This window comes from Lepisosteus oculatus, chromosome 22 (genome assembly GCF_040954835.1).
Source record: "Lepisosteus oculatus isolate fLepOcu1 chromosome 22, fLepOcu1.hap2, whole genome shotgun sequence".
Lineage (NCBI taxonomy): Eukaryota > Metazoa > Chordata > Actinopteri > Semionotiformes > Lepisosteidae > Lepisosteus > Lepisosteus oculatus.
Genome location: NC_090717.1, coordinates 10,582,226 through 10,608,883, shown reverse-complemented (window position 1 = coordinate 10,608,883; position 26,658 = coordinate 10,582,226). Strand labels below are relative to the sequence as shown.

The window sequence follows — 26,658 nt, the reverse complement described above, 5'->3', positions numbered from 1 at the left end:
TATCGATTAAATAATATCCACCCCCCCACCACCACCACCACCACCACCACCCCCCCACGCTGTCGTAGTGAATCCGAACCGGGTTGAGGTGAAACCCCAGTTAAATGCTGTCTTTCCCCCCACTGTTTCCAGGCGTCACTCCAAGCGGATCGTATTTTGTAAATCCAAAAACGTGCTGGCCGATCGGTGCCGATCCGAAGGATTCCAGGTCAGCGGGTCCGAACCGATTCCGAACGCAACCCCACACACACAAAAAAAAAAAAAAGACAAATCCTCGTTTCGTTAATCCAAGCAGGAGGAGGGGGGAGAAGCGTCTCACTGTACATCCAAACAAGCCTTCGTTGTTGTTACCGTATTGATTAAATAACAGTGTAATCCATACACGCTCAACCTCCTTGTCTTTATTAGGGGCTGGGAAGGGGGGTGGTGGTGGCAAAAAAACTGCCGGAGAAAATAGAGGAAAAAAAAACTGATCAATAACAAAAGCGAAACACTGTTTCCATAACTTCACACACAAACCACTCCGTCCTTTGAACAGCGTTTATTATTTTGTTTCAACCACAAACAGCAGAAGGAAGGGCACTGACAAAAACGCTCGGAGTCACATACAAAAGGTGCGCGATGATATCCCGGATTGGTGAGAGGTGATGGGAGCGAAATAAATAAACATCCAGCTGGAAGCGACCGAAATATCTCTCTCTCTCTGTATATATATATATTTCTTTCTGGCGGAAAAAAGAAAAAGAAAAAGGCTTCGGTCAGGTCCTGAAGATCCTTGTTGAACGGGAAAATCTGACGAGCGCAGGAAACGGAACAGTAACGAGAGATTTTAAAAACACACACGCAGGAATAGAGATCGCATGGCTCGCAACATAATGCCCCCGTTGTGATAGTTTTTGCGAATTGTAATAGTTATTTATAGTATTTCTTACCACCAACATGCCCTGCGAGTGTAGTACACACTACGGGCAAAAGAGGGGCTGTTTTCTTCTGTTTCCACTTTGCTATAACAGGCTACAGCTGCATACTAACACACACAGACCTAGCGAAGGTTGTCTCTTCCGTTTTGTTTATAGGAGAGGAAAAACAGCGACGGGTCTCGGTGCCGAACGGTTTAATTTTCGGTTTCGACTTATGTCTGTATACATGTTTCACGCCACATCCAAGAAAAAGTATACTTCCCGTCCATCATCGGTGTTGGGGGGGGTGAAATGCAGAAAACGAGACGAAACGAGAGTTAAAAAAATCCTCTCCCCCCCCCCCCTTTTTTTTCTCCTTTTTCTGTTTAATAATGACGAAACGTCCTCCCCCAGCAGCTGAAACGGGGATTTGTTTTCAGGGAAAAAAAAGAGAAACGCGTATTCTTTACACGAATAATGATGATGATGGTGATCGGCGCCTCGGAGGGAACGATGACACTCCAGCAACGATGCCGATACTGTAATTTCGCTTTTGGCGCTGTATTCAACACCCCCGGCTAGCACCGATCGCACTAAGGGAAGAAAAACCACTGGAAACGGCGGTGTCGCGGTGCCTTAATCCTCGAAAACCAACCTCGACAAAAAGAACGGGAGATTTAAAAAAAAATAATTTCAAATCATGAAGGGTGGGTAAAAGGTTTCGGGGTAAAAAAAAAAACCCGGAGAGTTGCTAATTTAATGTCGCTATGTCTCCCTTCCCAGGCACTGTTTGTGTCTCGGTGTCTTTACTGTTACATTGCCGAGCGGAGTTGAGTGTCGGACTGCCTGCCTTCCTGCGCTCGCAGCCTCTCTCACACTCCGCCGGCCCACCGCGCATAGCGATGTAATGGCGGCGGCCGGCAACGGACTCGCCTTCCCATTCAACACGGGAGGGAGGGGGGGGTTCACGTGACCGCGGCCGAGGCTCGCTCTCGCGCGCGCGCACACACACACTCACTCTCGGCTCCGTCGCGCGCCGCTAGAGGCGCTGTCCCGCACGTTTTCCGTGTTTTTTTATTTAAAATTTGATTTCATTCTGGTGCGGCTGTCCAGCGCTTCAAACTAAAGCGACCGCCTCCCACACCCCACCTTTTTTTTTTTAAATAATATTTTCAATAAGGAGCTACAAGTTTGAACCAAACTTAGATCTTTATGCATCATTATGTAGAATCCTAATGATGTTGAAAAGGCTTTAAAAGAGAGCAGCAAGTCAATGCACCTATTTTATGTCGAACTTCATTTTGCACCCCAACAGACTTAGAGTGAAGGGTTTCCTAGAACGGACTAGCAGTCTGTGATTTTAATTGATTATAGTACACACCTTTACACGATAACTACACTATCGTCCCACTAAGAATAGCCCTATACATCTCTCCATGTGAATTTATACACGCAGTGGACTCATACTGCAGTTGTGGCTGTCCTGTCTTTTTCTTAAAACTTCCCTTTAAAGCTGAACACCAACACTAAACACTTTGTGAGAAAACACTGCTTAAAGTTTTCAATGTATCAAGACGTCATTTTAAGACCGTTTTAATTACGATCCATTTTCATTTTGAAACATAAGATGACTTATACAGAATCATTAATAAATACAAAAAAAAACCTGTAAAGCACTGCACTGATTTATATGTATACAATTGATCAAATACCCCGCTTAACTGCAGAGATACAGTATCTGTTTTTAAGACGCATTTAGAAAAATAAGAGCCCTGCATGCTTACTAAGAACTCGTCTTTGTTTTAACGCTTGCAGGCTCTTCCCACTCACAGGAACACGACTGAACCCGAAGGCGGGGGATTAACTGCCGATCCGGCAGCCTGCTCTGGCCCTGCAACGTGTAATTAAGCCGCTTCAGGGGTTTACCACGGTGTCTGCAGGTACCGCGCCGGATAGATTCCCATATTTGTGTTCCTTGCCCCCGTTTTATTTGAGGTCTAGGGAAAAAAAAATGAAAGATTTGTTCTAGGACCCAGAAGTGCGAGTTCTCTTTCTGTCCGGAGCTCTGTGACCCAGCGCTAGGAATAGCGGATCCGAGGGGGAGCTGACCAGGTTAGTCTGGGTGGCTGCGGTGGGACATGCTGACACACGTCTCGCCTACTTAAGACCTACAGTATCTGTTTCTGAAGGCAGCTATTGTGGCGTATTGCACTGCCTGCTGCCATTAGACCAGGAACGTACAGTGATATGAGTCACTGGCACGGGTGTAAAAATAGTCATGACACCCTACTGCTTTGTGATCCTTGTCTAGTTACTTGAATATCTAAAACTGAAGACTGAGGGTGGCTCTCCCATGACTAATCAAAACAACAACAACATTCCCCTGTCACACAAAATGAAAATAAAGGCTTCCTTCTCTTCACTACTAGTTTCTGACCATTTTCCACTGGGCACATATACAGTACAGTACACAACTATGAAAGAGTTAGACAATGAGAATGATGAAACCTGTGTATATAAAAAAAGTGAGGTTATGCAAAGCCTTGCTTCTAAATCTGTTCTCAGAGAAAAGTTGTCGCAAAAAAGTAAGGATAATTTGGGTTTCAGGCATTTATTTGATTGTTAATAATAAGCCTCTTTAAAATAACTAGAACTGCTCCTTCATTTTTAATGAAAGTCTTTGAATTACACTTGGCATCCTAAGTGAAGCTTACCTGCTTGTTTGTTGTGGAAATAATTCATGAAGAAAATGTCATTTGTTCCTAGAGTCTCTGAAAACCTAGGGATGAGATTAATCCTGAATATGTAAATATTGATTTCAAAGCATGCTACATTCACTACAAGGAACTAAAGGTGAAAGAATTAGACCAAGCTTAATCGTAAGCAGAATTGCCTGATTTTTCTACAGGTGCAAGAAAAAGGAGTGTATTTGAAACCTGTATTTGAAGAAGCCACCCACGTATTATCTAACTACTTTATCCAATACAGGGTCGTAGAGGAGCCTGACCCTATCCCAGCAAGTACACCCTGTACAGGACACCCATCCACTGTAGGACAGACAGACACAAACACCAGGGCCAGTTTTCCCAGAAGCCAATTAACCTACAAATATGCCTTTAGACTGTGGGAGGAAACCGCAGCACCCAGAGAAAACCCAGACTACATGCAGACAGCACCCCCAGGAACTGAACCCAGGGCCCCTCCACTGTAAGTCAGCAACACTAACCTCTGCACCATGCAACTGCAAACACACACAGAGGAAGAGAAGGGGGGCTGCAAAGGCACCAATGGTGTGTTCATGATAAAACATTGCACACATGACTACATTCAGAAGTATGACCTAGGTTACTCAGGCACACAGAGACTCTCTTTTATTTGGGACAGCACTTCATTTTTACGCTAACAGGTGTTGTAGCAGGCGTGAATAAGATGGAGCCATCTACTGTCAGTAGGAAGCCCACTGGCTGTTGTGCAGTTGTACAGCAGAGCGATTAGCGTTACTGCCTTCGACTCTGACCTTGGCTCTCACAAGCAAAGCTCAGCCTGCTCAGTACTGAGATGGGAGAGCTCCAATGAAACCAGTTTGCTGCAGTTGATGAACCTGTAGTCTTCCTGGACCTAAACGTCCTTAGGGAGACACTGTGCTGTAGCCTGCCTTTTGTTCAAGACATTAAACCAAAGCCTTCACTTTGTGAATAAAAATCCCATAGAAGTATTTGTAAGTGTAGGTGTGCTAACCCAGATGTCCTTTGGGCTTGCACAATCTTGCTTTTCTATCAGCAATCCCACTGGCGAAGCAATTGCCCTCCTGTCTATCCCAGTCTGCTGTGCAGTGAGGCACCAGGTATGTAATAGCAGCTCCATGTGCAAGATGAGCTGGTCCTTTCCAATGTGTGAAGAACTGTGGGAAGCATCCTAGGAATTAAAAGATGCACCTTACATCTGCGAGTAACGCATTACTAACCTTTGCAAAGTTAAATAGTGACATACTGTACAGTATAGTTTTTGTACTTTGAGGGACAGTATACAGTATATTACATATAGCGTTTGGAATGCCTTTTGATTCATCAGAGATTTGTTGATTAAATTATTGTAAACACATTATATACTATACGTGTTAATTACTTTTATGTAATTTATTTCATGCTGCTTTTGAGGAAAATGAGTTATTTCATCTTTGTAGATGCACTGGAGGCTTGTTTGCCAAGGTGTCTCTGATGTGACTGTGTCTGCCTGCTGAATTCCTTGAAATGTGGACAGATGAAAATTTGAATGAGGAGACAAAAGCCTGGTTTCCATTTGTAATTGTAGAGAGTGTTTCAAAGAAAGAAAGTGAACTTAAATAATAGCCTGTAATGGGCCAGTCCTAACTCCATCCCAGTAAATAAATCAGTGAGGTGGTCAAGAGAGAGATAAAGATACTCACGGCCAAAGCTAAAGACAATTTCTCACTCTGCTGCAGCACAACCACCCGGCCGACTGGCTGATCAACTGCTCCTCTGCTCACTTGTGTGCCTGAGGGACTTCATAATCAGCAATATTTCCATAACAGAGAACAGCTCCAAAACATTCCCACTTGCATTTTTGATCGAAACAATAATTTTGTTTGTTTTTTTTTTTGTATTGTGCAACTGAAGTTGCAGAGCGCCTCCCTGCCTCATGCACTGTTGGGTTAATCCAGTGCATCAATCCAAGACCCCCCCCCCAGTCTCTCACATCATGAAGCAACTATTCCCAGCATAATTTCAAACATTTATAAACACGGCAATGACTTCTTCAGCTGAGGAAACAAAACCATGACCCGTGACCAAAAGGTGAGAGCTCTGGGAAGCCAGTGTGATGATGTGGCTTAACAACTCTGTTTTCACCAGCATTCTACAAGTCTGTCATGTTGGATTAACTGTACACTTTTGGTATAGGCTTTGGCCTTTCTGTGAGCGTCTACGTCAGGCTCTCCCTGATCCACAAAGCCCAACTACCCGTTCCTGATGTACACACATTGTGTCCTCCACACACATAACCTCAAATGCCAATATGGATCATCTGTATATAGGTGGCAGGGCTCACAGGCACTAGATAATAGCAGTTGTTTTCTATCGAGTAACACTTATCCTGTTAAGCACATCCTAATTTAAATATTGTCTTCTGATTCTAATCACGAATTTTCTGTCTGACATCTATACAAACAATCGCTTCTGAACATTTTATTATAGTGTCCCATCCTGGTAACCTAATTATAAAACTCAGGCTGACCTATAACTCTTGATTTTATAGGGTAAAAATTACATGGATCTAGACTCTCCTAATTTTTAAATGAAGAATGCGATATAAACATTTTGTCTTGCTCCTAGCTTTCAGCATTTACCAGTGTTTCAGGTTTCTTGGTCTTGTTTATGTCATTGTGGGTAAATTTCCTTTAAAGGCACTTAAAAATGTAAATACAAGACAATTTATGTTATATCGCACAGAGCTGGTGTTTATTTTTATGATCAATGTAGTCATCAAACCAGAGATACACTTACAGTATTAATATTCCTGGTATTTCCCCTGACCTGGGGTGAATGGTGAGGTGGGGAGTTAATTCTCGGAAGAACAGGCATCAATACACAATGCCAACCCAATCCCACAAACCTGATTGGCAAAACTGTGTGTTTTTATTTGGGAAAAGGTGTTTAATTGAAAGGTGTAAAGGTGTTTCTGGAGACCTCTTTGCTAAAAATGTGAATTTCTGCTGCTTGCTTTCTTTTTTAAATGCAAAAAGAAAAAGAAGAGATGAATAAGAGGTAAAAGGGATTAACTGACTATCTGCTGACTCAAAGAAAGAGACATTCATTTGGAGTTTTTCTCTTTTTCTCCTTTGCTTTCCAATTCTGACCTCACAACTGTGTTTTAACATACCAGTATGTTGTCAATAAAAGTGTTACTCGCTTTTCATCCAAATGGGAGCTGGAGCCTATCTCAGTAAGCAACAGGACGCCAGTCCATCACAGGGTAGACAAAGAGACACAAACACTCACACCAGAGGCCATTTTCAAACTAGCCAATTAACATACCAGCATGTCTTTGCAATGTGGGAGGAAACCAGAGCACCCAGAGGAAACCCATATGAACAGGGTGAGAACATACAAACTCCACACAGAAAGCATGGCCTCAGCACATTCAAAGTTTCCTAAAAGAAATGTCGCCTTTTCTTTCAGTAGTTAAAACTGATTAAAGGTGTCTGTCCCACCGCCTCCTGTTGCAAAAACACTGATCTCACCTTACTTAGTATTTCTAATTAAACTTCTATAATACAACTATATACATTTTTCAGGTTCAGAGAACTCTATTGGCATGACCAATGAATTGCAGTATTTGTAAATCAATAACAATTAGAAGGACATTTACAACACTTCAATATGATAAAAATGTTTACTTTCACAACCCGCTGAACTACAAGTGCCGTAGGCCAGTACAGCATGATTTCACCAACAGCTGAGCAAGTCAGTAACTCTTTGAATCTGTCTAATTAACAGATACAGATTTATAAAACATCTTTCTGACTCATCCTTCCGATTCCTTTTTGACTAAATAAAATATTTTTTTATTGAAATCAGAGATTGGCACTATTTCCAACTAAACCTTTTTGTTACATAAGGGGCTTTTGTGTTGCTTGTCACATTGTAATCTGTTCATTAATAATCTAGAGAAGGGTCAAATTTGCAGTTGGAAGTAAACATTTAAGTTGAAACGTTATCAATTCCCTGTCCACAGTTATGGTCGCAGATTGAAGTAAAACAAGTGGAGCACCATTCCCTAGGCTAGTCCTCAGATTATTTTACCTTTTCTTCATGCATGACAGTTTTTATGCTGTGTAGACAAGACAACAAAGTATTCAGAAGATCTGCAGAACCTCTGCTATTCCTACGGTCAGAGTGCGGTTTCTGTCCTGCCAGGAGCATCCATGCCTTCTCTGACCCCACCTCAAGAGTGCCCCCAAGAGGACTTTGAGCTTTCAATCGTGTTTCCATGGCTACAGTTTAAAACTAAAACTAATTTAGCAGCAACTCAGTAAAAGGTTTTGTGATGAAAATTGCACTGAATTGCATGACATTCTTGTAGAATCAGTTAACATTTTTATGTACAAAGACAGAAGGGTATATCAATGTTATCAGTTATTCTGTACAGGAACTATCATGTAGTCTGGTCAAAACAATGATATCAGTAAATTTCCTCAGATATTTTTCTCAATAAAATGTATGGGTTTCTGTTTATTTTTTTATATTTTGAAGCTGGGTTTGGATTAGTTATAATTTAAATATATTTATGATATCTAAATAAACAATTCCACAACCCTTTGTTCCCCTGGTACCAAGAGATGCTAATAATAATTAACTACATTTATATACAACATTTTTTTCCCCAAAACATTTTCATATACTGTAGAAAGAGACCCAACTCAACAACCACTGATGCCAATATGCACCAGCAGCACAGTGGGGAGTTGGTTTGGAAGGTCTAACTCATTCCTATACAGTCACAGCAGATGATCCTCCAAGAAAAATGGGAGGGGACTAGGCTATCCTAGATTGTCACAAATATTTCAAAACATTGTGGAACAGATGCTTTGTTCTGCACATCCTGTGCAGAAACTCGGCGCATGTGTATTTGTCCGTGTTGAAGCCCATGGCTTCCATATAATTTCCTGGAAAACATGAAGAAAACATTCTAGAGCAGCCAAGCTTGGGAGTAGAGTGAATTAACCCATTGTGAGACCCTGTCCTGCCAAAAGCAGCTGATTACCCAGTTAATATCCAGAGCAGTGAAACACAGTACTCCTCTGAGCAATGCTGCTCAGGGAGAAACAATTACACTGTTGCTGGGCTCTCCCGTTGGCTGCTGTCCAGCTCAATAGGCATGTTCCTGGCAGGTTTTGTGAAAAACATGCTCCTTTTCTGGAACAGGCCCAATCTAAACTATTGCAATATCCTTCTTTCTCTGTCATCTCAAATGAACCAATTTCTGAACCAAGTTTCAGCTCATATGGTTCAGTTTTTCCTCTCTACATCTTCATAGTGATTTTGCAATAATTAAATTCATGCTTAGGTGACTTAAATTACAAAGAGTGGATATCCAGAAAACACTAAGAATTTCTACTTGAATATTTGTTTCTGTTTTTCTACAATTATTATACCTTTATATGCTTATCATGTGATTTTGTAAACATACAAACCATAAAAAACCTTTCACTCTATGCATGTTTTTGTTTAGATTTGGGGTATTGGTTTAATGTTTTTTGATGCCATCTGAATTAATTGATCACTCATGACTCACTCAACTGAATTATCTTAATAAATTACCTGATTAGCAAGGAAGTTGATTGGGCGCAGGTGAAAGATGCATTCCATCGAATGTCAAGCCTTATGAAAATCAAGAAAGGAAACAAACTGTGTTTGTGTCTGTCTAGTATACCATCCAGTAAAGGTTACTGCTTGCAAAGAACTAGAAGAAGCAAGTAGAAAATGGATGGCTCAGGCCAAGTGTGATGGTCTTAGCAGGAGAATCAAGTCACTGCACTCCACTTGTAGTGATTGATGACCACTTTACTACACAATGCTAGATTTATCAAGTCCTGGAAGCCTGACTTGTTACCCTTGCTTTTGTCTCAGAACAACGTTACAGTAAGAAATCACACATTGTCATTCTGCTCATATAACAGCAACTTTCCTGCAAGATGAATATGTGACAGCTATGCTATGGATAAGCTACTAGTCAGACTAGAGCCCCACTGAACACTGATGAAGTGGGCTGATGTGTGGTATCTAGGGCACAGATACCAGTGAATAGGCACATGCTTGCCAAGGCTATACAAGAAAAATGGGACAGAATCCCACAGGGCAGCATCTGCACCCTGGCGAAAATCATATGTCACAGATGTACAGCTTGTATTGACTCTACGGGTGCTCACAGACACTACTAGATCATGCCTTTCACAGTAGACACTCTATGGATCATACCTGTTGATGACAACTGTTAACCAGTACAATGAATACTCCTGTCATGCCTGTTCAATAAAATGTCAGCCCACCTGCTACAAATAATGTGGTATTTTCCTGATCATAAGTTTGTTAATTAATCACAGTTAAAATTTATGGGTTTCTTTTGATGCTCAGTATAATACTATTCTAGTCAGGAGGCAATAAAGAAGTTACTATTTAGATATTAAAATTAAAGAAACACAATAAACTCTTCAGCCATCTGGTACAATCGTAGGTGAAACATATGAAACACATAAGTTAGAACTGCTGTATCATCATTCCTTGATCTTCAAAGCTGCATGGACCTACAGTGATCCGTTGGAATGACCAGGTCGGAGTCCTGACCTTAACCCAATGGAAGTGCGTTGGAAGGACCTGAAGCCAGCCATTCATGCAAGACATCCCAAAAATATTGATGAATTGAACCTGTTCTGTAAAGAGGAATGGGCCAAAATACCACCAACAACCGACGTGCAGGACTGATCAGCAGCTACAGGAAACGTTTTGTTGAGCCCATAAAGCTGCTAAGGAGTTTACACTAGATTCTTAATCTAAAGGTTCACATACTTTTTCTAACATAGACTGTTTAAACAATATATTCAATATAGACAAGGAAAAGTGCAATTGTGTTGTTTTCTGTGTTTAATCAAATTGTGTTTATCTATTATTATGACTTAGATGAAGATCAGATCACATTTTAGAAGCAATTAACACAGGAATAGAGATAATTCAAGAGTTCAAATACCTTTTCTCACAAATGTATTTTTGCAACCAGAAGCCACATTAAAAAAAACTCTCAAACAAGAGGAAATATATACATTTTTATCCAAAAGTAATGCAATAATCAAATGCTGGAAGTGACAAAAAATGTATTTCTGCACTCATGCTTTTAAACTGCGAAAACTCAGGTACACAATTTCTCTCTATTTTTTTAACAACATGTAGAATCCCTGAGTGACTCTGGTGTTGTAATTTAGGAATGCTGTCTGAAACCGGAACAATAGAAACTGTGGCCCAGTGAGAACAGAGAGGGTGGCTCTCTCAGCTTTGCCTGGCTCAACAAGGCCTGAGCTGTTTTCTAAGTGGCTTCTGAAAGATTGGCCTGGTTTGTGGGGGCCTGGGATTTTGCTGGAGGATGGAGGGCAGTCAGGGAGAGTAAATTGATTGTCCGAATAACAATAAACTGAGGCCAACAGCAGCTCATCCATCATCTTCTCTGGAAAGTTTCAGCAGTTAAGAGAGCAAATGAGGGACTTATGGCCACTTCAAGCTGCTCTTTGGTGGGCTTAGCATCTGTGGAGCCATTTAGGATGCAGAAGGCTTTCTTTAGCAGTGTTTTTTCTGCTGGGAAACCTGCTGTCCGGTAATGCATTCTTAGAATCCTTACTTTGAGCTACCTGACCACAAAGGCTCCTGGACCTTCAGGCTACTTAGCACTACAATAGCACACACAGAAGGAACGTCTTCTACCGTGCCTCACCCATGCTAAATATCGCCCGTGGCTTCCCCTCTAAGAAACATGTCGCTTAGGGCTTCCACTGAAGCATGAGACCACCGAGCACTCTCATGTGAACTTGGAGGTTTCTTGCCAAGATTATTTGACTTCAGTTTATTTAGTTCACAACTGAAGGCAATTTAGATGTGTTTAGTATATCTCAGCTCATTAAGCCTAAGTGCAATACTTATTGGATTCATTGTAGTTATGTGGTAAACACGCTTTATGGCTAAGAAACACAGGGGTTTTGTTTCCATTAGAGGATCCAGCCATCCATTCGGCCAGTTCAGGGCTGTGGGGGAGGAACAGCCTCTCCGGACAAGCAATGGGCACAAGCCAGGGTACGCCCTGGACGGGACACAGGGACACAGGGACACAGGGACACAGGGACACAGGGCAGACACAGACATGCACACACTCACACCTAGAGCCAATTTTCCCAGAAGCCAATTAACCTACCAGTACAGTATGTCTTTTGAGGAGGAAACCCACACGAACACGGGGAGAACTCCCCCTGTGCATCTAGGCAGCAATCCTAACCACTTCGCCACCAGTCTCACGTATACCTCTAACAATGGAACAAGTAATAGGTTTATTCCATGCTGAAAAAAAGAAGAAAGAGAACACAACGTTTCGGCCGTGGAGCCTTCTTCAGTTGTCACCCGAAGACACCTGAAGAAGGCTCCACGGCCGAAACGTTGTGTTCTCTTTCTTCTTTTTTTCAGCATGGAATAAACCTATTACTTGTTCCTTTGCAGCCTACGCATGCTGACGCAGCTACCCACCTGAACTACTACCTCTAACAATAGTTCCTGTTCTACAAATTCCAGGCAGCAGTGGGGAGTAGCATTTAGGGTTCTGTAACAAGAAGGCTGTGGGTTCAAATCCCAGGTGGGAACTACTGTCATCCCCTTGAATGAGGAACTTCACCCACATTGCTCCAATAAAATACCTGGCTGTATGAACAGTAACAAATGTGAGCAGTTTTAAGTGTCAGCTAAATATCTTCGTAATAAATTTATACAGTATGGAAGCCATTACACATTCATACTAAAATACTATTTCTGTTTGCCTCCACAAGTTAGAATCCCCAATTCAGCTGTCATATTTGCTGCTCAGACCCACACATGAAGAAGTAGGACTGATGATTCTCTCTCTGTGTCACTGTGAAACCTCTTCTTTTTTTCTAAAATGACTGCAGTTTGCCTGCATTACTAGCCTACTGACTCCAAGAATAAGTGGCTCTCTCTGCTGATCTGAATCCTGCCTCCACTGTTCCTACACTGAAAGTAGGCAGAGATAAATCACTCTCTCACCTCTCCTTACAAACACATAAGATAAAGTCATTGGACTACATAAACAGCTCTTATTTCTCCAGCCTAGCAAAACATGCATTTAGAACAGGAGAAAACAATGTTGAAACACCATTTCAGTCCTTACCACTGTCAGACAGCAACACACCCATTTCCAAACCACTTCATGCAATACAGTGTCGCAGGGAGACAGAGCCTATCCCGGACAAGCAATGTGCACTTGGCAGGAGACTCTCCTGGATGGGACACCAGGACACACTCCAGTGCCAGTCTTCTCAAAAGCCAATTAACCTATCACTATGTTTTGTGGCCTGCGGAGGAAACTGCAGCACCCAGAGGAAACCCACACGCGCACATGGGGAAGATCATACGAACTCCACACAGATACAGGTAATTCCCCAGGTCTGTAATTGAGCCCAGGACACCAGTGCAACAAGGCAGCAATGTACTGCACCACCAGGCTGCCCACCACATCAGCCTATTACTCTAATTGCTTAATGATAATAAATAAGAAAGGAGGTGATTTTTCCAACCTATTATGTTGTTTTTAAAACTTTATGTTTATTATTGATGTTTTGAGGCAAACGGAATATTAATCTTCATCGCCCTTCGGCCTGATGCTTGTTTGGTACTGGACTGGACTCAAGACAGTCGGCAGAGAGATTTTACATTTCCAAGCAGTAGCAAAATTTCACCTCAAGACGGCTCAGGCTACAGTTTAGAAAGGAAGTTGTTGCGCCTTCACTCAGCTCCTGAATGTGACGCAAGGCAGGAAAGACGGGCTGCGTTCGTGACAGGGGTCTTGCTCATTACCGACACATTTTCTCTTTCAAAGCACGCTTATTCTTCTAGGTTGGTGGGGGCTGGACACAGACTGTGCCTCCGCCGGAGTCTCTGTCAGTGGGTTCGTGCTCATGTGAACATCTGTGTCAAGAGCATGAGTGGGGAGGCGAGGAGGGGGAAGGGGTTGCTCGAGCACTTGTGGCCTTCAATGAGAGGCGCAGATCAAGGAGGGATGTGCTGATCAGAGTGACAGATGAACAATGTCCCCATTTTGCCTGCCCGCTCTGAACACCCCCATTCATCACCGGCTAGGAGATTAATTCAATTCATCAGATCCGTGTCTCCTCGGGCCCTCCTAATGCAGCCTGATATCGCTCGGGGGAGCTGCCTAATAGAATGTTTGTGGACTTGATTACGGGCTGCCTCCTCACAACAGAATTAAAATGTTACTCAACAGGCACTGTCGAGCTGCTCTCCCCCCTTGCAGCCGGCTCCTGCAGAATTCCAATTATCCTAATGAGGAAAAAGCCACTCCTGGCAAAATCTGAACCAGAAATGGGAGGGAGGAGACCGGAAGGGCAGGTACCAGAGCATAGGGGTAAAAGACGGTACGAAAGAAAGAAGGGCTATTCAACCTGCCGGAGTTCGTTTGTGTTCTCCCACCGCCTGGAGGCCCTGCGCGGTTATGTACATCCACACTGCCCCTGCATCAGTGGGATGGCTCCCGAGTCTGAAACACCTTCTTGCTCATGAATCAGACAGTCAAGCCGTCTGTCGCAGCAAAGCTACAGCGTTAACGTGTCTCTACTCTTCTGGGAGGCTGACAAGCTGTTGAATAAGAAAACTGCGAATTCGATTCATCATCACACTGAAGTTCTGACGCTTTACAACACCACATAAAAATTTTACTTTTTGCCCTTTCACAACCTTGAAATTAATCTGCCCTATACCAGTTTTGGTAGTATAGCTGTTGTTGGCCATTTATGTCAGCCACACGCGGCAAAATGTGTTTCCTTCACTGAATTTGTTTCTTCTTTGTCACCACCAGTCACACAAAAGCTTTGGGATCAACAAATGGCTTTGTGTAGTCAAAACAGCAACAAGGCAGTGTCCACCCATTCACAGAAGTGGCTTCATATACAGAACAGCCATTTGGGGGTCAGCTGTGGCACACTTTGGTTGCAGACGGTACAGTCATAGAAAAAATTAAAATTACTTTTGAAATCAAGACAATGCTGATGACGGTGAAAGTGTAAAATGGAATTTTCACTATGAAGCTCCAGCTCTCCGAGATCCTGAACTGGATCAAGCATTTAGAAAATGGATGGGCGGAATTCTCCTGTGCTTTAGTACAATCAACTTAGCAAATGATAGGTGAGATTCAAAGTATATTAAATAACTCACGGTATATATTCACTGTCATAATACAATGTGTAGGACAACCTAATTTACTGCATAGACTTTTCGTTAGGGTGCTAGTGCATTTAACTGTAGAAACATATACATATGTTTATGTAGTTCAGTATTCTTTAAGACATACAAAATCTCAGAAATTAATGTATAATCACTCTTTCTTACATATGGCTCAACATTAATTTAAGCTGTTTCAATGTTCATCTACAATTCCAAAATGGCTTTGTACTCTTAACTTTTTATAATCAGATACACACAGATCAGACAACTGCCTAGAGTTAACTTATGTGCACTGTTCGAGGGCCATGATTTTTTATTTTAAAAAAGGCTTAAATTATTTAAAGTCGTCCATTTGGGTAAATCTTTTTTTTTTACCGTCTTAAAATAGCCATGATTTAGTACACAGTAGTTAATTAGGGACGTCTGTACCGTAGGGCATGTATTTTTTGGTACTCTAAAATATTCAGAATCTCTTCACACAGCTGTTCATTTCCAATATCTTTAGATTTAGACAAATATTTCATTAGCTATGAGTCTGGTAATTGCAAAACCAGAAAGAACATGACTTGTAATTATTATTTCCAAACGCTCCCGCAAAGCCAAAACATTTAAACAAAGAGAAAGCAGTCTTACTTCCCAGACACTGCTGCCAGAGGGGTCGTAGCTGATCACAGCCCAGCTATGAGTACTTCAAAGGCTGTCGAAGGATAAACTAAAACCTAGACTAAATTTTCTTGGGCCGCAAAATCTTCCACATTCCAACATTATCATGCAGACGCTGTCCTTGGAGTTCTGCTGCTGCACGGCCACAGTACATTGAGCCATCTTGTGGACAACTTGAGAGCAGCGCCCATGAATACCGAAAAACACTTTCCTGCAGAAAGTCGTTGAAGAATCATGATTGAGTGTGAGGTTAACGTGCACATAGAGGATTACGCAAACTGGATTAATGTTTCTTGCCACACGGTGTGTATGCATCTACAACAGAACTGACTTTCGCACCCCTACCTAAAGGAATCCCCAGACTGCTTCAGCAGAGCTATAGTAAGGAAGTCCACTTCCGGTCCTTGCAACCTAGCAACACCTGTAACATTAGTGTTTTTTTTAGAAGGCCAGTGTGCTACGTACATTAGGATTTGCCTGTCAGGTATCCTACCCACCCATCCAGAAGGATTTTGCTTACTTAAATCATTTTACAACTAGATTTAAAAATGACTTTTTTGGAGTCTTTTCCAAAACTTTGCATGCTTTTTACAAGTCAGGGTTTGGCATTATATCTATGGTAGAAGTCTCTTGTAATAAGGTTCAGCACCCCAGGGAAAGGGATTCATTTAAAAAATCTTCATACCATTCTGGCTTGAAGGCTAACCTATTTTTTTAAATGCCTCAGAGCATCTTAAAGGCTCAGCATCAAGGTCTGGAAACTAGAAGGTGGTTTAAAAAGAAAACCAGTAAATTCTTGATCTCCTGTGGGTGCCTTCTTTCCCTTGTTACAATCAGATGTTTCAGCCCTTTCCAGTCCTCTGTGCATGAACATGATTCTAATTGTTAGTATAGACCTCACCCAGGTTTTAAGACTACAGAGCTTTTGCAGCACAGTTCAATTACTGGCATACAGACAGCCCTACTCACCCTCCACTGGGACTCAGCCAGTCATTGCTAGATTTTAATATACAGTTTGTCATTCACTTAATGGGGGATAGAGAACTGGGTACTTGGAATAAGAATGTATCTGCCAAACCAGGGAAGGGGAGGATTAGATGGAACACCAGTCCATCACAGTAGTACATGGATGAGACAAAAAGGACCAGCTTTCAAGTCTAAGGTAACATTTGCCTCTTGGTATCCTATCCAGTGGATAGGTCCAATTTACACTGTAGGTCAAGCCCCACAGGTCATGTGAGCTTGGTTAGAAAACCAATGGGTACTGTAATCCAACTTTTAAGTGGAAATGATTTTAAATTAGGAAATCAAAAAGACTTGTTAGCTCTAAAGTTACTATTGGAGTAACTAGCTGCCAAGTTACATGCAATGGCCTCTATGGGCTACAGCACAAGCATCAAGAAACGGGGGCAGATATGTGAAGCCTACATTTAACAGACTAGGGAAATCTACATGAGCCCCATGTAAGTTCATATACTTCCCAGGAATGTCAAGAGTCAAAGTTGGGCTTTTAACTTTCTCAGAGCTAGGTTAATTCCAGCTGACAGTGCTCAGCATCATAAGGTTGTGTTCACACTAGCAAATGAAGTGTGAATTGTCACCATCTTACTACCACAGACTAAAGCTGTGGAAGGGACAGCTCCAGGCACCCTCCACCAGTGACAGATGTAACAATTCTTGTCATTAGTCTTGGTCTGACTGGGAAGGTACCTCCTAGAAATACAAAGCAAAAAAAAAAAGAAAAGGATGCTATGCAAGTTCTTTATTCTTTTATTTCAACCAGGATCCATGACATACAGATCATTAGGATTCCTTTGGAAAGCTGCAGTGAATGCCAACAACCCTGTGCACCTCATCTATCTGGGCAGGGATGAGTAGCTCACTCTGTGGCTTGGTCTGCACTCCTGAGGGAGACCAGACACAGAAGTAGTACATCAGAGACAGGGCACCAAGGAGGACGGTCACTAGCAGTGCTCCAGCCAAGAAGATCACCCAGATGGGAACTGGATCCTCCTCTGGAGAAAAGGAGACATTAAGTAGTTAACAGCACTTAATATTAAGTCTGAAGACCTTCCAGATCACCAAGTAGAGGGTATCATTGTACCTTGTATGATGACTGCAGGGACCTTGGTTTCAAAGAAGTCACCTGGATCCTCTTCAGGCACAATCCTCAGTGGTCCCAGTACCGTAGTGTGCCTCAGTCCCTGCACATCTGGAGAGGGTTTATGGTCAGGTATCCAACAGTCAAACAGCAGCTTCATTATAAAAACCATCACATTTTTATACCTGCATCTCTCTTTCTCCTTCCCACACAGCTTGAGGTACAGCAGTCACATAGCACATACTGTGAAGGATCATCTAGTAGCTCCCACCTGTACAAGGAGAACTGGTCACAACAAGTACTATACAGAGAACACCAAATAGTGCAAGCTGGACCTTAATCCAGTCACCTGTTGGTGGTCTTGTTGAAGTTGCAGGCTTTCTTGGTGGGGTCATTTAAACGTGCAGGGTCCCAGGCCACCAGCTGACAGTGAAGATAAACCTGCAGAGAAGCAGTTTTGTACAACACCTAGTGTATGCATCCCCATGTCACTTGGAGAAATTATACTAGCTTAAAGAAAACTTACATCATTTTGTGTCATGAACTTGAAGGCCTGTACCAACACCCGAATATTTGAGGTCTGGGATCTGGGCAGGAACCTGGAGTTAGAGGTTTTGCTGTCCTCAAAGCACCTGTTGTAGGACAAGAGAGCCTCAAGCCAAGAATTGGGTTGACCATGTCAATTGGTATGGGAGCAGTTAAGGCTAAACACTACACTGCATGTTTAGAATCACAGCTCATTCCATACAGTTGAAAGGATTGTCATTGATCCTCAAACCTTAAATCCACTAGTAGCAAGATTACCCATAGTTGTTGATGAGCGAGTAGGTCTGGCTTGAAGGACTCAGCACTGCAGTGGTGGCAGCAACACACTCTTCCAGGAAGAGGATCAGAGGCATGTGGAACTGCTGGTCCACTGCAGCCTGGATGGGAATAAGTGACCCCAGGAAGAACGTGGTGGAGACCCTGGGGGCACTGAAGTCATCTGGAGTAGATCATGCATGTTAATCTTTCAGGTAAGGCACCAAGTAACAGGTATCCTAAAGCTTTGTTAACCCTCACCTGCCATAATGTCCATGGAAAAAGTCAGGGTTCCAAATCCAGAAGCATCTCCCAGGGCAGGGTTATACAAGGGAGGAGTCCAGTCAGGAGACCTGGAGGATTAGAGCACAAAGCAAGTAAATAGAGCTCAATTTACAGATGCTCAAGCAAACTTGAGTCAATGCACATCCACATCCATTAAGAAAAGCAAGTCAGCCCAAGTGTGTAGTAGTTACAGAACCTTCAGTTATTTTAGAGCACTTAGCAAATAATGGGGAAACCAAGATCACCCATCCCTGTGGTCCCCACCAAGGGAAAAAACCCCAAGGAATTTAGGGATCAGTCCACATTACAATCAGGTTAAGTCAAACCACCCAACACCCCAGATAGAGAAAGCAAGACTTTGGCCTTGAACACAACCCATGTCCTCTTGGGTCAAAGGGTCCCCTTGCTTTCTACTCACTTTACATAGGTACACTCAATGGGTTCAGAGAAAGGTGATGGGTAGAAGGCAGAGGTTGTGGGTTGGTACGTCAGGACATTTTTGTAAACCAGGATGTCAGCAGTTGCCTGGGAACAGAAGTAAAGTGGATTGTGGGTGAGAGGCAGGGAAGCAGCTAGTTGGCCCTGCACTTGGTTTAGCGACAGCCTTACCATGCGCATGAAACGACAGTCCAGGAATTCACTCTGGAATACTGCTTGTCCTTGTGCAACATTAGACACTGGACAGCTTCCCAGTAGCAGGCCAGAAGGGTCCAGAGGTAAAAGAGAGCGCACTTTAAGGTCCACACTCACAGTAATGGAGTCCTGCCCACAGCTCACGGTAATATCTAGGGAACACAAAGTGTTTAACATCCCCTCCCAGTGGTGCATTATTATCTCTTAGGATAAGAACCCCTACTAGTTTAGTTTATACCCAGGATATAGTAAAGAGACTTTTACTCTGGTAAAAGCATGTAAACACCATATACCACTGCTTTAGAGCTTTTACAGTCACGAAGCTAAAAAGCCGAGGCTAACTTGAATTGCCAGATAACTACGGTAAATCATAATTGCACACATACAAAACGAAATACCAAATACCCCAAAAACAGATTAAAGTTCACATACCATGTCCTTGCTGCGTCAGAACAGGAACCGTGAAAAACAGTCCCATCGCTACAAGACTCCAAAGAAAAACCATTTTCACAACTGAACCATACAAACCACCTTCCACCTTCCGAATTTATAGGGAGAGACCCAGCGACCGAAACATTAATCAGCTGCTTTGCCCTGAGCGGACCAGCTGTTGTCAATTATTTCCCCTCAATAGACTTATTTCTGTCGCTCTTTGTTAATTATTTTTATACACGTAATATTTGGGTTCTTCTTACGTAGTAGAACACATAAAAACGATCTAAGGATTTTTAACGTGTTAAATGGGCAGAAACCTTATTAATCATCTGCGAAAATCGATGCCTTTCTATGCAAAGGTAAATTAAAGCTTATAAATGTAAATTTAATGTAATTAACTTCGTAATTAACGCTGTTTTTATTTGTTTGGGTGGTTGGGTGGCTGTCTATACAGAGGTTTGAACCATTTAAAACTTTATTTTGTTTTTTGTTTTAATACACGTTTACAGTCCCAAGTAGGGTGACCCGTTCACCAAGGGATTCCTGTAGCGAACTGCACAAAATATTTACATCTTTTTCTGCAGGTTAAAAATATTTAAACGTTGCGCGGGTTTTCTTTCATATGGTCCTTATGGACGAATGCAATGCCAGTGAAACTACTCAAATATGCGCAATAACAGCAGCTGAAGGTATTTGAAACCATTTTAACCCGTTTCCTGGCAAGACTATAACCCTCGTGTTGAAAAGTATAAGTTTTCCTCTCAACTCAGTGATCTTACTTATCCATGCAAAACACTGAAAATATATTTACAGTTGCAAACTATATTAAAAAGATCCAGGTCAAAATAGCAAGTCCTGATGGAATTTTTGGCACGACAATAAAGTGTTGTGCTGAAGAACTGAGTGGAGTTTTTTCATCGGTTATTCAAGTTCTCTTTATGCACTGGCACAGTTCCTCCTGTTTGGAAGACGTCTACAGTCGTACCTGTTCCTAAGAAGAACAGACCTAAAGCTCTCAATTAATTTAAGCCAATAGCTCCAACTCCATTAGTGACACAGACTCTTAAAAAAGTCAAGTTACATATTAAAGTTAAAATAGTCAGATGCTGACCCCCTCCTGTTTGCCTACAATCCCTGAAGGGAAGCTGACCATGCTAATATTTTCTACTCCATGTTCTTTATAAACATTTAGAGTGGAAAATATCTTCAGCTAGACTTCTTTGCTGCTTTTTCATCAGCCTTTCATACAACGCAGCCTTACATTTTGATTGAAAAACGTATCGAACACGTTTCAAATTAGACCATCAACATACAGTACGGTATCATGTGGATCATTTGTTCTCCGACTCACAGAATCCCAAATCTGCTTATTAATGGGTTGGCATCCGAGCCTGTTTGTAATTCTACGGGTTCACCACAAGGCTGTGTTCTTTCTCCCTTTCTTTTGATCTTATATACAGATGACAGAGCATCTGTGATCAGCAAGTTCGCTGATGACATGGTATTAGTCCCTCTTCTCTCAGAGCCTGGACAAACACATGGACCCCTTCTAGATGCATTTGTCAATCAGTGTGATATTCATCTTGAGATTAATGTCAAAAAAGAAATGATTGGTGAACAAAAAAAACAAAGGAATATCATTCCCACAGTAAACCATGGTGGGTCTGTTGGCATAGTTCATAGTCACCAATACAGTACCTGGGCACTGTTTGATAAACTTGATCTCACCGAGAACACTGTATAATTGTGAAGAAGTCCTAACAGGACTTGTGGTTTCAGAAAAGTTTCCCCACAAAGAATTTCATAGCTCTTTTATTGAAAGCATCTTACATTTTTCCTGTTTGTTAACATCCATTAAAAGGACAAAAATCACATCCAAGATGTTCCAAAATCCTTGGCGAGGCTTTGGGACTCCTGGCACAGCTTCCTATCCAGCAGTGAAGACCCATCTCATTCTTCACATCTTTGCCTTCATGTACTGTAGAGGCCATCAGGTTCACACAATGAGTGTAAAGAGTTTTATTGATCTTTCTGGGACAGATGCAAATATGATTTAATTCTTAACTATTAAATTGATTGTGTAGTATACAACATATTCTGCCATTATGACCCTCTTTCCTTTAAGTATTGCAATACCATGTTGCGTAACAGAGTTTATAATGAAGGCTTGAGAGGGATGACAACCAAGTTCAAATCGGACTCAGCCATCAGTAATTAGCAGAATACTCCAAATACTTATGTGAACCCTAGCTTTCCCTTTCAGGGGTCTTTCACATCCCACCTCCACAGCTACCCCTTGGTCACCCTGCATGGGAGTCCTGGCCTCCTTGTTCTATGGGCAGGTCAGCCCTCAGCCAACTGGGATAAGCCAAGTTTCCACTCTAACCCTTTCATGCTTTAAGCTTGGGTGTTGTCATTCCTAGTGAAGCAGTTTTAATTTGGAATGTTGCACTGCTTGCTGCTTAAACTCCTCCCCCTTGGGCATGAGGGAGGAACTTTGAATTAGTTCTAGGCAGCTGTACAAGTGTGAATTGTACCTATACTCTCCTAAACCCCTATATTCACCCCTCTCCACCCAGTCACCTCCACAAGCAATATGCACAATTGCTAAACATGGAATACACAAAAACATATTGCTTCTGGATGACTTTGATTAGGAAGCCACCTTACAAAGATGCTAGTGAGGGGGATTTCCCCCACACAGAGTGCCACAGTGTGTGCAGCTTAGGGATTAAAGGAATAAAAAAAGCAAATAAAGCAGCAAGACCACCCTGCTTAAATCAGGAGAATTAGTCAAGTTTATCATTTAGGTTTTTTTTATTTTTCCTCCACTAGGTAAAACAAGGCTATATTGAGCAAGGAACATGGCCTAGCTGTCCCTTCCATCACACCGGTGGGACCCCAGGCACAGCACTCCAGATGCCCAGCCACCTAGGGAGACCGCTCATCTTGGGTGCTACTTCCCTCTGAAATGAAAGCAGCAAAGGGGGAGAGTATTAGTCAAGCCAGAATGTCTGGAACCCTCCCGCCCCCCAACAATAACAGAAGTCCCAGTTGGACAGGGAAGGAGTTGTGCGATACTATTGGAGGAGCAGGCATCAAGTAGGCCTGATGACTCTCTTGCTTTAGAAAGGCTAAAAGCAGCTCTAAAACAGGACTTGAGCCAACGACTCCAGACGGAAGGGTCACCAACCTAGTCGGTCAGAGAGTTCCTTCTTGACAGATGCACCACGCTCACTAGCCTGTGCTGCAGCAAGGATCTTCAGGGGTCCCAGAACAGTGGTGTGCGTCAACCCCTGGTCACCTGACAAGGTGAAAGAACCGAATTATTCAGACTGAAACAGCTAAAGATGGAAGTTCAGACCATCAGCTCAGTGAGGATTAGAAGAGACTGTGGAGGTAGTTGGTACCTGCTCCCAATTCTCTTTTCTTCCTCTGTGTGCAGATTGAGGAACAGCAGCTGCACAGGGAGTTCTGGTTGGGGTCATCCAACAGCTCCCAACTAGAAGTAATAGAAGGATCCATTTACTCTGGATATTTCAGGCCAGCTTGCAGCAACAATAGCAATAAAGCACGAAGACCACTCACCTGTTGGTAGTCTTGTTGAAATTGCAGGCTTTCTTAGTAGGGTCAAGTTGCTGCGGGTCCCAGGCTGCCAGCTGGCAGTGAATGTAGACCTGCAAGACAACAGCCATGTTAAATCAAGGAAGAAAAAAAAAGTCTTAAGTGGTATACTTCCAGATAAGAAGCAAGACTCAAGTAGAATCAACATGCAAAGGTTATCTGGTAGGAGATCATTTTACCAGGGCTCACAATACAAGGGATTAATTAGTTTAAGCACCAAGGCTGGTCATGCAGAGTTTACCAAAAGAGACTTACATCCTCGCCCTCTGTGAACTTGAAGGCCTGAACCACTAGTTGAATTTCAGAGCTCCGAACTCGGGTTAGGAACTTAGAGTTGGCAACCTGGCCATCCACCAAGCATCTATAGTACAGGGGGGTGGGGGAAAGAAGAGAAAACCCCAATTAAACAAGACTATCTACAGAACCCACCTCAGCACACAGAAGGCCATCTTCAGTTGCCTCTACATCTTAATTGGGGGGTTAGAATTCCCTTTGGCAGATGTAATGAGCACCAAAACAAACCCCTACCCATAGTTGTTGATGAGCGAGTAGGTCTGGCTTGAAGGACTCAGCACTGCAGTGGTGGCAGCAACACACTCTTCCAGGAAGAGGATCAGAGGCATGTGGAACTGCTGGTCCACTGCAGCCCGGATGGGAATAAGGGTCCCCAGGAAGAATGTGGTGGAGACCCTGGGGGCACTGAAGTCATCTGGAGTAGATCATGCATGTTAGAATAGCTCCTTAGAGCAAGGCACCCCCCCAAGAACAAAGGGATTCTGGATTCCCCCCCGCAGAGTCTCACCATTCATAACATCCATGAAGAAAACCAGGGTTCCAAACCCAGAAGCATCCCCCAGGGCAGGATTAAATACTGGGGGAGCCCAGCCAGGAGTCCTAGAGAACAAACAGCCACAATCAAGAGAAAGAGAAAGCAGGAGGCCAGTGCAAGCAGCCTGCTAGCCCAGTTGTACTTACATGTTATAGCTGCAGACAATCAGCTCATTAAATGGAATAGAGTTGAAACCTGGACTGGGCTTGTAGGACAGTTCATTGCTGTATACCAAGATGCTAGCTGTAGCCTAGAAAGCAAAATAAAGTTAATCATTTTATCCCTATGCTCAGTCACGGCAAACCAGATGGTTCTGGTGAGCTTTAGAGAAAGGGACGAGTACCATACGCATGAAGCGACAGTCGAGCAGACTAGACCGGAAAACAGCCGTATTTCCATCAGAACTAAACGGAGGACAGTTTCCGAGAAGCAAGCCGCTGGGATCGACAGGTAAAGCGGATCCTGACGTCAGTCCCACCCGAACGACAACGGAATCGGTCTGACACTCCACCGTCACATCTACCGACAATGAAACGGAGCAAACAAACTCATTAGCACAGGAAAGCTGAGCGCACGAATAGGACTAGGAACACCGTAAGTAGTTACATCTTTACCTCTTTGACTCTGCGAGTCTACAAAAGCGCTGTAGCAACCCAGCAAAAGCCCAACACAACACAGGGAAATCATGTTGACGTCTACTGGCTGTTTGCTAATCCTGTTCTTTTATAGGAAAACGGAAACCAATTAGCTGATCGTCTTCATTTGCTCACGAACAATTGTTAAATCACGTAGCTTGTTACCTGACGCGCACAAACACGACGCTTACGCGTCAGCATAAGAACGTTCATTTTATATTGAATTAATTGAAAGCTCGAAGCTTTTTGTCATTTGTCAATAAAGGAGCGGTGTATCATGTTAACGAGTTGCACAATGTCACAGTTTAAAAAAGTTGTTATCTAATTAGTAGTTATCTAATTTAAAAAAGCAGACACCAGAGACCGTGAAGGAACAACTGGTTACACGTAACCTGGCAAACGTGTCGGTATGGTGAGCAAAGTGCTGAAACGCGCACTAGGACCAGCACAATTAATAAATCAGGGGTGGTTAATACGCTTTGATGGTTCTTATGCAAGACAGTAACATGCTACTTAGCAGCAAGATAAACTGAACAAATAATATATATATATATTAATTATTATAGTTTTTCCCCCACATTTATCCACAATTTACTATAAAAGCAACTGATCTCGGATTTTTTTCTCTACTAAACGTTTTGTGTTCGAAATAATACTGTTGTGTTGCCACGATTCTCCGGACCAGAGCCCTTCCGAGCCAATGAAACGAGAAACAGCTTTACCAGCGGTTTCTTTGGTGCATTAAAACTGGTGATTAATTTTGTGAATTGTGTCGTAGAATGTCCTGTATGTGCCCTGTGAGCAACAATAGCACTGCTCACACAAAGCCAGTTCGCTGCAAAGATGCTGAGAAACTTATGAAAAGTCCGTTTGAAAGTGGGAACAGGAAGAGAATAGAATTTATTCTGTCGGCATTAAGAGTGGGAGTCTTTTTTGCTCAATACTAATTTATGAAATTAGATACCAAAAACCACATTAGCAGGATGGGCTGAATGGCCTCCTGTGCATTGTAAATATAGATAGGGGTGGTCAGTCCTAATTGGAGAGTCACAGTCCAAAAGTGTAAATGGTCTAGATCAGTTTCTGAAGTCTTTTTTTTCTGACTACGCTAAAATTAATCGACTCTTTATAAACCCCCGGATCAGCGGCAGTCCTAGCTGGTAAGAGCACTTGAGTGCAGGCTGAGCTGTATGATCCAGGCAGGGGTCCGAGCCAGGGTGAGCTCATGGGCCGACAGCTCCCGCGGGTGAAAACGGGGTTTGACGTCGGTCGGCCTTGGCAGGCTTGCAGTCCTATTGGTTTTCCACATCTTGGTTCACGGCTAGGAGCCAACCCACCTTCGAGCCACGTGTTATCCAACACACCACAGGCAGCACAGCCCTGGACCAGAGCTTCAGCACTGACTTGAAATACTGTATGTTTTAAATGTGCTATTTGTGAAACCAAGAACCATGTGCAGAAACTGGTAACCAAAAGTCTAAAGTAGCAAGCTGATCAATTAAATGCATCAATCCGCACTGGCAGGTAACAACTTGGAATGATCAGACTGGGTAACTACTGCATTAGATCTTCCTGTACTAATGAATGACCTGCTTCTCTTGAGAGGTACCTTTTAGCACCCTTGTAAATAAATCTGTTGCAGGCCTGCTGTACTCTTCTACTTGGGCCCAGTCAGTTCTCAGCACTACCTACCTTACTGAAGTTAAAATTGAAGAGGGTTAATACCATTAAC

General features: G+C 42.7%; 1 protein-coding gene across 1 annotated transcript; it reads right to left on the bottom strand.

The window, feature by feature from the left end:
* Positions 1-17,337: 17,337 nt before the first annotated feature.
* LOC102697261 (uncharacterized) lies at positions 17,338-25,015 on the bottom strand. The gene is made up of 19 exons (XM_006640434.3): positions 24,906-25,015; positions 24,635-24,810; positions 24,438-24,541; positions 24,265-24,356; positions 23,991-24,171; positions 23,718-23,823; positions 23,427-23,515; positions 23,249-23,340; positions 23,032-23,142; positions 19,836-19,934; positions 19,380-19,555; positions 19,189-19,295; positions 18,747-18,838; positions 18,489-18,669; positions 18,211-18,316; positions 18,034-18,125; positions 17,870-17,955; positions 17,688-17,795; positions 17,338-17,598 (listed from the first exon to the last, which is right to left on the bottom strand). Exons 1-19 carry the CDS (start codon positions 24,976-24,978, stop codon positions 17,387-17,389), a joined length of 2,283 nt encoding a protein of 760 aa, XP_006640497.3. The 5' UTR covers positions 24,979-25,015; the 3' UTR covers positions 17,338-17,386.
* Positions 25,016-26,658: the final 1,643 nt, after the last annotated feature.

What these genes read in the sequence shown, in the direction of transcription:
- LOC102697261 (XM_006640434.3), bottom strand. Translation starts at nt 24,978, where the DNA reads ATGATTTCCCTGTGTTGTGTTGGGCTTTTGCTGGGTTGCTACAGCGCT. An exon ending in CTTCATGGATGTTATGAATG is followed by an intron (nt 24,172 to 24,264) that starts GTGAGACTCTGC and finishes GATCTACTCCAG; the next exon opens with ATGACTTCAGTGCCCCCAGG. An exon ending in AGTTCATGACACAAAATGAT is followed by an intron (nt 18,126 to 18,210) that starts GTAAGTTTTCTT and finishes GCTTCTCTGCAG; the next exon opens with GTTTATCTTCACTGTCAGCT.